Source organism: Castor canadensis, chromosome 2 (genome assembly GCF_047511655.1).
Source record: "Castor canadensis chromosome 2, mCasCan1.hap1v2, whole genome shotgun sequence".
Lineage (NCBI taxonomy): Eukaryota > Metazoa > Chordata > Mammalia > Rodentia > Castoridae > Castor > Castor canadensis.
The window spans coordinates 24850696-24860980 of NC_133387.1; the positions used below are offsets into that span (position 1 = coordinate 24850696).

The 10285-nt window shown below is 44.6% G+C and overlaps 1 protein-coding gene across 1 annotated transcript in view; it reads right to left on the minus strand.

The window, feature by feature from the left end:
• The window catches only part of Strip2 (striatin interacting protein 2), a 42570-nt gene extending 34461 nt beyond the window's left edge, over positions 1-8109 (minus strand). Inside the window, exons 1-2 of the mRNA XM_020159978.2 lie at positions 7899-8109; positions 2829-2898 (exon numbers count right to left, since the gene is read on the minus strand). Of these exons, the coding sequence (XP_020015567.2) occupies positions 2829-2898; positions 7899-8048 (220 nt within the window). The 5' untranslated portion in view covers positions 8049-8109. The remainder of the gene's footprint in view (positions 1-2828; positions 2899-7898) is intronic.
• Positions 8110-10285: the final 2176 nt, after the last annotated feature.

A 10285-nucleotide genomic window follows, 5' to 3' on the forward strand; every position in this document is an offset into this window, starting at 1 on the left:
GGAAGGGGGCTGGAGCACAGGGGGCTTAATGTCATCACTTCTGTCTCTGAGGGCTGCAACCCCTTCTGCTTTGTCAAACTAGGCTGGAGCTCTCCCCAGAAAAGAGGAAGGCACTACAACTCCTGAAATTTAGAGGCAAGATTCTCATGCTGTTCAGGAAGCCATGGAAAGGGCTGAAAAAACACATGCTAGACTGCTCTTCAGGGCTGGAACCAGTTCATTCTCTCCCTGCTAAGTTTCCTCGAAAGGTATAGAAATTTAGGTTCCTACATACAGCCACCTGGGAAGAGGCAGTAATGAACCATTAGGAAGGCAGCTATGGTTGCCAAAGGACTGTTTATGCCCAGAAAAATCTAACTTCACTGATCATAGTCTCTAAATACAAAAATGAGAATAAAAATGTCCTTTACACACTCACACACACTCCAGAACCTTCAACCTGCACCCTAGTCTTACAGAAGGTGAAGAATTAAAAGCAAAAAGGCAATAGGTGATAAAATAGATTACCTAGAAACTCTCTTCCCCCAGATCAGAGATGGTTCAGAAAGAGAAAGTGACTGCGCTCCGGCTACTTGTCTGAAGTTGAGAATACCTTCTCTGGGAGCCAGAGCTTTTTGAGTTCCGACTTCCAGAATCTGGGGGTGAGCAGATTCAAATTCCATCTCTGAATCTTAAATACTCCAGTCATTAGTGGAGAATGTGAATATTGTTTTGAAGAGCAGAGTACCAGAAGCCCAGTCAGAAAAGTGAACTTTGGTTTTGTTCTTATTTTTTGATTTCAGATAATGAAATTCCATATTCTGGTAAACACAGAATACATCTAAGGCACTTGTGTATCTTCTACCAAATAAACCAATGTTAACATTTGTCATCGTCTGCTTTAGACTACTCCCAAGTTGTACTGCTTTCTCTAGAGAGAACTACTGTAATGAAATGGTATGTATCCTTCACGTGTAAGTTTTGCACTTTTACTGCATATGATGTGTCTGTAAACAACCCATAATACCATTCTGTTTTAGAAGTTTTTAATCTTAACAGCATCATATCATCTAAATGCTTTTTGTCACTGCTTCTTTCCTTCAATTTTGTTTTCGGCATTTATTGATCTTGATTAATTATATTAATGACTATGTGCTATGTTAGCCTACCACACGATATGCTAGTTTACTGATGGTCATTTTGAGTTGTTTTCAAAATCTCTCTTTTTTTTTTTTTTTTTTGGTGGTACTGGGTTTTGAACTCAGGGCTTTGTGCTTGCTAGGTAGCTCTGCCTCCAGCCCAAGGTTATTTTAAGTTTTTCACAATTATCAACGAGGCCACAATAAACATTTTTGTACATTGCCTTGTGCTCAAGTGCAAGGTCCTTTAGGGTGTGTATCTAGGAGTGGAACTACTGGGTCACAATATGTGCATGTCTTCAACTTTGTTAGATGTGACCTAACTGCTTTCCAATTTTATACTCTGCTCCCCTATACTGTGGTACACAGCAGTGTAGAAAAGTACTCGTTAGGCTTTTAAGTTTTGCATTCTGATGATTGTGAAATAATATCTCATTATTTTAATTTGCTTTCCCCATTAACTAATAAAGTTGAATTATTTATTTATTTATTTAATGTTGAGGATCCAACCCAGGGCCTCATACATGCCCTTTCATACTTACTGACTACCTGGTTTTCTATCAATCACGTTCATATTCTTTGTTCACTTCTCCTTCCTTCCTTCTTTCCTTTTTTTTTCAATTTTTTTTTTTCCTGTGGTATGGGGTTTGAACCCAGGGTCTCATGCTTATTAGGCAGGTGCTCTACCACTTGAGCCACTCCGCTAGCCCTTTGCCCTTTGTCCACTGCTCTGTTGGGTTGTTCATCTCTTTTTTTGTCTTTCACTTGCTCTCTCTTTCTTTTTTTTCTCTACATATATTCAGATTCAGATTCTTATCCTTTGTTCATTATTAAATTTAGCTCTCTGTTTCCATGTCACTCATCACAAAATTTATTCCCTGTGCTTATTCACCAGAACTTCTTTTAAAATATTTGTCTTTTTCTCTGAAAAAGCATGTCTCAAAGTGTCACTTCCATGTGACAGAATACTTAACTTTCACATCATCTCCACCCAAAGCTCGTTTATTAATAGCTAGCATTCATAGCACATGTAACATAGAGGCCCTTAATATGAGGCAATCACGTTTACCCTAAGCTAAAAACCCAGACAGAGAAGCAGCCTGTGACTGAAAAAAAATAGGTTACTTAACCCCAACTCACAAGATCATGGCTACATCATCTATATATGATAGATGCGTGTGACATGGCCAGCCTTGCTTGGCTAGCAAAAGTTTTCCTCAGCCATTGCTAAGATTTTAATAAGGGGTAGATGTTAGGGGAAGGAAGAGACAGAGATGGAGGAGACAAAGCAGAGAGAGAGATGGAATGGGATAGAGCATGGTAGAAAGAATGAGCATGCAAAGATATGGGTGATGTGGGGCCGGGGGGTGGGGTAGAGAGAAAGAAAGGGTGAGAGAGAGAAAGTAATGGGGAGAAGGTGGAGAGAAAACTGATCTCAGTACATCAAAAGAAAATAAAGAAGGGTGAGCAAGAGAGTGACAGAATGAAAGAATGAAGAATACCAGAGCCAAGGAGAATTCACAGAAGGAAATGTGAAAGCAAACAAAGAGATATTTACCATTGCAGGGCAGAAGAAAAAGGAAAGTAGAGAACAGCTTTGTTCAGTAGCTCCTTGCTGAGACCAGAGGAGCTGTCAAGGGAGATCCAAGGCTCCTTCTCTCTCCCCCTGGGCCAGTCTTCCAAGCACTACTGACCCACTGTACTTCCTACCTGACAACTCTGCTGCATGCGCATCTGCATCTCCATACTCAAACTCCAGAGTCGGGCAGTCCACGGAGCCCTGTAAGGGAGAAATTTTCTGGTAAGGGGTTGCCAAGGGAAGATTATACCTTCATTTCATCTTCTTCCTCTACTGGAGGTCAAGGTTACATCAGTGACCCATGTAGAAAATCCCATTTGGTCTTTCATTTGAGAGGTACACTCCTCCAAGCCAAAACTTGAGGCTCGGTGCAAGGAGGGGCTAAGGATTGCTACACAGAATCAGAATGTCTGGGTAAAATACAGGATTGTAAAGAGATATGGTGGCTATTTCTTCCTACATGTAATCTACATACACCCAGATCAGAGGAGAATCTAGCCGATCGCTAGAAAAATAAGATGGACAAAAACAAAAGAGGGGAACTGGATTCTAGCTTCAATTCTGTCATTAATGCACTGTGTGATTTGGGACACATCTCATGCTGTGCAGTTTCTCATCTAATATTCTCCAACTTCAGGACTGCATTAGAGGCTCAATTCCTATGATATATGTATCATCCTTATTTAGGACTAGGGGCGTCGCTCAGTGGTAGAGCATTTATTTGCCTAGCAAGCACAAGGCCCTGAGTTCAAAATCCCAGTACTGGCAGGAAAAAATACATTTAATATAATCCTACTTCTTAATCTCTTTAAGTTTTGGGGGGGGGGCATTTTCTTCTAGTATACATTTATGAGAATTTTTAAAAATCTGAATCTCAGCTCTGTCACATGCTGTTTGATCATGAGTAAGTTAACTTTTCTGTGCCTCAGTGTAGTATCAAAAATATATTTGGTCTTTGTCTTTGGTTTCTGGCACAGGCTCCTAAAACCCTTAGAACTTTCTGATAGGAGTGGTAGTCAAAATGAGCCCCTGTCAACCATACCAGAATATATGTTAATGAGATGATGCATGGTGGGTCCCCAGATAGTTTCAAGGGAGGTACTGGCCCTGCCAGAAAACCAAGTATGTGCTTTGAGGATATAACTGGGTACCACCCCAGGGTGGAGCCTACAGAGTGAGTTCAGTCAAATGGTCAATAGCTTAATCATGCCTAGGCAATGAAACGCCACATAAAAACCCTGAGACATTGACTTAGGCAGCTTTTGGGTTGATGACTAAACAGATGATTATAGAGCACCTTGTCCTATGTATCGCTTCCATTTGGCTGTTTCTGAGTCATAATATATTTTTTTATTAAAAGTGATAGTAATAAGTACATGCATTCCTGAGTTCAAGAGTCACTCGAGCAAATTATCAAACCTAAAAGGAGGTAGGTCATGGCAACCCTGAGTCTGTAGTTGGCAGCAGAAATGCACATAACCCGGGGATCCACTTGCGGTTGGTATCCAAAGTGAGAGAGGCCTTGTGGGACTGAGCACTTAACTTGGTGGGGTGCACACTAACTCTGAATAATTGGGGAATTGTTGGAAAATGATGTGCTCTGTTTTCTTATCTGTAAAATGAGGATAAAAATAAGATATCACGAGGTTATCGTAAGGACTAAATGAGCTTAAATAAAGGAAAAGCACTGAGCATGTCACCTAACACATGGTCTCACAATGTATGAATGGTTATTCCACTTATAGTTTTAATATTTTATTATAAAGACTTTCTTATATTATTACAACAACCACTTGAAATGGCTGTATAAATGGAGAGACATCTATCAGTTTACCTAACAAATTCTCAACTGTTGAACATTGAAGATGTTTAAATTTTTCTTTATTATATGCATGAAGTTGTAATACTCTTATAATTTTTTTAGTATTTGGAATATTTTCTAAGGATAGATCTTTACAAGGAGAATTAACACAGAAATCTTCTGGAGGTGTTTATGGCTCTTTGTACACAACACATTGTTTCCCCAAGCCACTACCAATTTACACTGCCAATAAGGCCAATCATGTTTAAATCACTGTAGCAAAGACTTCCAGACTTTTGGATTAAAGGAACCGGTAGGAAAAACAAACAAGGTAGAGGGTGGAAAATGACATAGGATTCGTTGATGTTTTATTCTGATTAAGGACTTAATCTTTTTAAAACATGTATTTCAAAAAAGAAAGAAAAATACCCCCAAAACACAAAAACCAACCAAACAACAACAAAAAAACAGTCATTAACAACTGTTTTCAAAGTTTTTGGAAAAATGACAAAAACTATTACACCATTTTTACACCATTTCCCAACACACACACACACACACACACACACGTGAACAAAAATTTAATGAAATATTTTACTCTTACTATACGTGATGCACTGATATTTTCTACTACTCAATTTCTTTAAAAAAATGTCAGTCCCATTCACAGGTTGCTCTCTACAGTTTGAAAACACTATTTTTAAATTGTATACAGCCCTAAAAAAAAAGAAATAAATTGTATACATCCTTTGAATTTAATATATCGAACTAAATTTTAGAAAAACTTACTTCAATACCCTGAATTTTCCTTGTGTTGCCATAGACCACTTAAAACTTTGTCAAGGACCTTGAGAACCAGTAAACCAGAAGATCTGTTAAAAGAGGTATACGGGTGAATTCTTTTCTTTATTTGGTGCTAGTGCTGAATCTTTTTTGTTAGACTGGGGTTTGAACTCAGGACCTCACATTTGCAAAGTCAGCACTCTGCTGCTTGAGTCACACTTCGGTCCATTTTGCTCTGGTTATTTTTTGGAGATGTGTCTTGAGAACTATTTGCCTGTGGCAGGCCTCAGCCTCCCAAGTAGCTAGGATGACAGCAGGCGCCCCAGTGCCGGGCAGCATGACTCTTTTCTATTAAGCACTGTCCCTTTAGCTTCCTTTTCTGGTGTGCGGGCTATTCGTACACTGGGCCACTGGGGAGGGCAACGGTACCCCGAGAAACAGTGATGTACGAGGATGCTCTCTTGACTTATGCTAATAGTATTTTCTAGCAGGTTTCTAGAAACCACAGAGGGAAAGAAAATCATCTCCCCCAAGGACTGTCTTCCACAGGGAAGCAAAAAGAGGGAGGGAAGAAAAAGCAGATCTGGCACCTGGATACAACAGTGACAGGTCCCGACAGGTACACGGTGCTGCAGTGGAAGGTAGAGCAAAGCTAATCTTTCCACCAGCCCTTTTGTAGGCAATGAGCCCAGACAGAGATGATTACTGCAGCTCTTCACTTCCAGGCACGAAGAGTGCAACTGCAGAAAATCAGCAGGTAAACTGTGGTGCAAGTAGGAAGCTGAGTGTGGACACTGAGCTCACAGGCAAATGCAAAGTACTACTAGAGCTTTTCCTGAAGGAAGACTTGATGGCTGAGGAACATGCCTTTCACTTCAGAAGGGAGATAGAACATATCCCTCTGGAATTATTTCATTTATTGGCATGTTGTTTGTCCCCCCACCTCTACAAGAATGCTAGCTCCACAAAGACCCGGTCTTATTCACGGATATATCCCTAGCATCTAAAACAGTGCCTGACAAATAGAAAGGCTTCAATAACTAAGTTTTGAATTAATGGATGACACCCTCCCCAAAAAAACCATCTGAGCAAGAACAATGGCTCTGTGGGGGAAGGAGGCACAGAGTAACCTAAAAGCGCAAATCCTTCGAGAGCAGATAATGTGACGGATATGATCCAGGAGACAGGAGGTGTTGAGCTCTGCCTCTGCAAGGCAGTGACTTTGGGTCACCAATCTTTTCACCTCCTTTATGCTTAGAAAATAGGGGCTGAAAGTATAAGCTCAGTGGTAGAGCATCTGCTTAGCATTTGCAAAACCCTGGGTTTGATCTGCTGCACAAGGAAAAAAAAATTAAAAAGCAAGAAAGCAAGAAGAGAGGGAAGGAGGGAGGAAGAAAGAAAAAAATGAACAAAACAACAGATGATTCCTACTCTTTATCAAAACAGGAAGCAGACATGAAATCTGTTGGAGACTGGGAGATACTATTTAAATGGTAAACTAGCCTGGGAAGGCAATGACCTGGCTTCTAGTGCCACCTCTGCTACTTAATGACGATGACAGTAACAGTAATGCAGTAATAAGGGCTACTGTGCACTGACCAATTAATTACCTGAACTGGGCTAAACATTTTGTAATCAATTATCTCACTCTGAATTGATCACAACCTTGTAAGGTAGGCAGCGTTAACCCCATTTTACAGATGAAAAAACTGGAGCTCAGAGACGTTTGGAGATTTGCCCAAAGCTAAACAGACACAACATGGGCATTCAAAACCTGGTGTGATGGACCCTGAAGCATGGGGTCTGCCAGATGTCTGATGTTGGGCAGGTTAGTTCTGCCTCTTTTCCCCTGTAGGATGATCCCCAGACCCTTCCCCATGTGACATTTCCTGGTCTAGTCTGCTGATCCCCACTCAGATACAATTCTACTCTTGGCTAGCTGATGAGAGCTGGCTGGGTGAAGGTGTGGGGGAGTGACAATAATTCAGTCCTTTCATCGTCCTAGTTAGGATTTCTTTTTTAGAAGAGGAAGAAGAGACCCAAATAGTCATTTTCCTAGCTGTATCCTGGGACAGTTCCATCTACACCGCCACTCCGTACAGCCCCATGCCCGATCGCGTCTCATTTAATCCTTACAGGCAAGGGACGATGTCCGCCAACACGCTCCCTATAAACGGCTGCCACCTCCCGGGGACAAGGGACCTGCAGCGCGAGGGCGGCGGCCCTTGCCGGGGTCATGGAGAACCCCGCGGCAGAGCTCGGGCCTCTTGCCCCTCCGGCCAGTCCCGCTGTGTACATCGGGGTCCGAATGCCGGCTTCGGGGACTGCAGCGACCAAGTGACATAAATCGCTACAAAGTATCGGGTCCGCTCGCGGCGGCGTACATCTTGGCTGCCAGAGCCGGCAGGGAGGGCCAGAGGGTCTGACACCCGCGACGCGCGGCGGAGAGGGTCGGGGTTGCGGAGCGCGGTCCAGTAGCGGCGGCCCCTGCGGGCGACGGCCCCGAGAGGCGACCGGGGACATCGGGGCTCCGCGGCCGAGGTCAAATCACCTCGGCCGCCGCTTCCCGCCCGCGGGCTTCTCCTGGCCCCCAACTGAAGCCCTGCAGGAACCTCACCTCCGACTCCCGCCGCTGGCTGCGGAACGCTTCCCGGCTCTTGGGCGCCGCCGACTTCCCTTTGCCGCCGTTGCCATTGCCGTTACCGTTGCCGTTGCCATTGCCATTGGTTGGCTGGGCCCCGGCCCCCGGCGCCGCGGGGTCCTCCATGAGGTTGGTCAGCGGCTTGGCTCAGCCGCTCAGTGATCTCTGCCCGGGGCGACCCCACCGCCGCGCGCCCTGGGCCAGGCCCCGCCTCCGAAATCGCTATTGGCTGAGACCACTCTTGGCGGCCCCGCCCCGCGTCGCGATTGGCTGCTCGAGCGGGACTTGGCGTGGTGGGGGCTCTTTCAAGGAATATTTCCCCTGCCGTTTTTAATTCCCGCAGCGTTGCTGGTGGCCTGGGACTCCTAGGTTGGTTTCCCGCTCCACATCCAGAATACTGGACTCTCAGCTCAGGCGGGCGGGCTCTTTTTCTCTCTCGGTGTCCCTCAGCTTTCACCCTCTTCCGAATAGCGACCTTTTCCCGGAGCTCTAGTCGCCGCCCTCTGTTCCACTGCAGACCCGGACCACCAAATCCTGGCTGCGGTACGCGTCCCACATCCTGCTTGGTGGCAGGGGAGAGTGGCACCGCCGGGTAGCCAGGGCCACCGCAGGAAACAAGGGGCTCGCCCTCCCTGGAAGCTTTGGGAGAGTGGGAGCTGAAGGCTGGGGTTGGGGGGCTTTTTACTTCACTGGCATCCCTGGTCATCTGCCCTTCTCTGCTCTGGGGTCACTTTCCTCGTGGTGCGAAGAGACAGCAAGCGCTACCCTCGCCCGCTTCCCAGCCCTTTCCTTCCGTCCTCTCTCTTCGACCCTTCTAAGCGGCAGTGGAGGTTGTGTGGTCCTTTCTCTCCTGAATTTATCTAAAAAGCAGCGTGCAGTTTCGGCCGGCTTGCTTGGAAACCCTAAGCAAGCAGGCTAAAGGAAATGGATGCGACCAAGACACTATTCGTAACTCAGTTGCTTTGGGAAGGGGCTGGGGGGCTGTTGAACTGTGCTTTGTGCCAGGCACGGGGCACTAGGTGCTTTGTAAATACCATGTCACACCGCTCCTCAACAGCGACTTTTCACGAATCCATTACTGATGAGGAAACAGGCAGAGAACTCCTTGGAGTTCCCAAGGCACATCGTGTCTTGTCTCCTTGTGCTGGGCCTGCTGTTCTCTGGAGGAAACTTCTCTTGGTTGACGACTGCTCTTAAAAAAATTCTAGTGATCACTCCCTTCTCCAAAAAGCCACTTTTCCACCCTCCTCACCTATCCAAGTGGTATTGGCGTCAAGTTTGCTGGGATCCAAAATTTTAGCACTTCCCGCTATTTCCTCCAAACAAGGGCCCAAAGGAATTAATCCCTCTTCATATGTCTTAGGAACAACTCCTCCCCATTTTGTTTTGTTTTGAGAACTTCCTCCTGCCTCAGTCTCCGAAGTACTGAGATTACAGGTGTGTAACATCGTGTCTGGTTTCCATTTTTTTTTCCATCTCTCTCTCCCTTACTCTTCCTTCAGCTAGTTAGTGTAGATGACAGATCAAGGCAGGATTGAGAGACACTCCTTGGAGATTTCTGGGTTCTTTTCCCTGGTCTCCAACATCTCCATGCTGACCCCTCCCATCTTCCCTTTCCCATTCTGCTCCAATGTGGTATAAGTTCTTGGGGAGTAAGGCCAAGTTTTGGTTGTTCTTGTATGACACACTCCTGTATAACACAGGATCTCAACTCTGTACTATTGATATTTTGAGCTGAAAAATTAGGGACTGTCCCATGCATTTAAAGATATTTAGCAGAATCCCTGGTTGCTTCTCAGAGATGCATCCTCCCATTAGTTGTGTCAACCAAAAATGTCTAGATATTGAGAAATTTCCCTTGGGGAGCAAAATCACCTGTTGAGATCCCTTGGTTTAAAGAATTGAACTGATGTAAATTTCCAAGAAAGTCCTTGGCTGAAGCCCTAAAACTATTTGACTTTAGAACTTTCTTTCAGGGTATAATTTGTTAAACTCTTAAAAATTTATACTCTGCATTAAAATTCACAACCCACGCCTAGCTCATCACTGCTTTAGTATGATAAACCTGCCACAGCACAGCCCATTGGGTTTCTTACTAAAAAAAGAGTTCATTATCTACCTTTCTTCTTACTCCCTCTCCCCCTAAGCAGTCAGAACTGTAGGGTCGACAGCTCCAGAACTTTTTTTTTTTTAAGAGAACTTATTCTTTTGTGAGCCTAGTCAACCAGTACTGTCCCCAACAATGGCAGAAATCCCCACCACTGGCTAATTTTGAGGTTTTGTTCTTTTCTGCCTATCCCTAGGGGAAAGGGCAGACTGATGCATGGGGAGTAGGACTGAGGCTAACACTTAGGTCCTCTCTG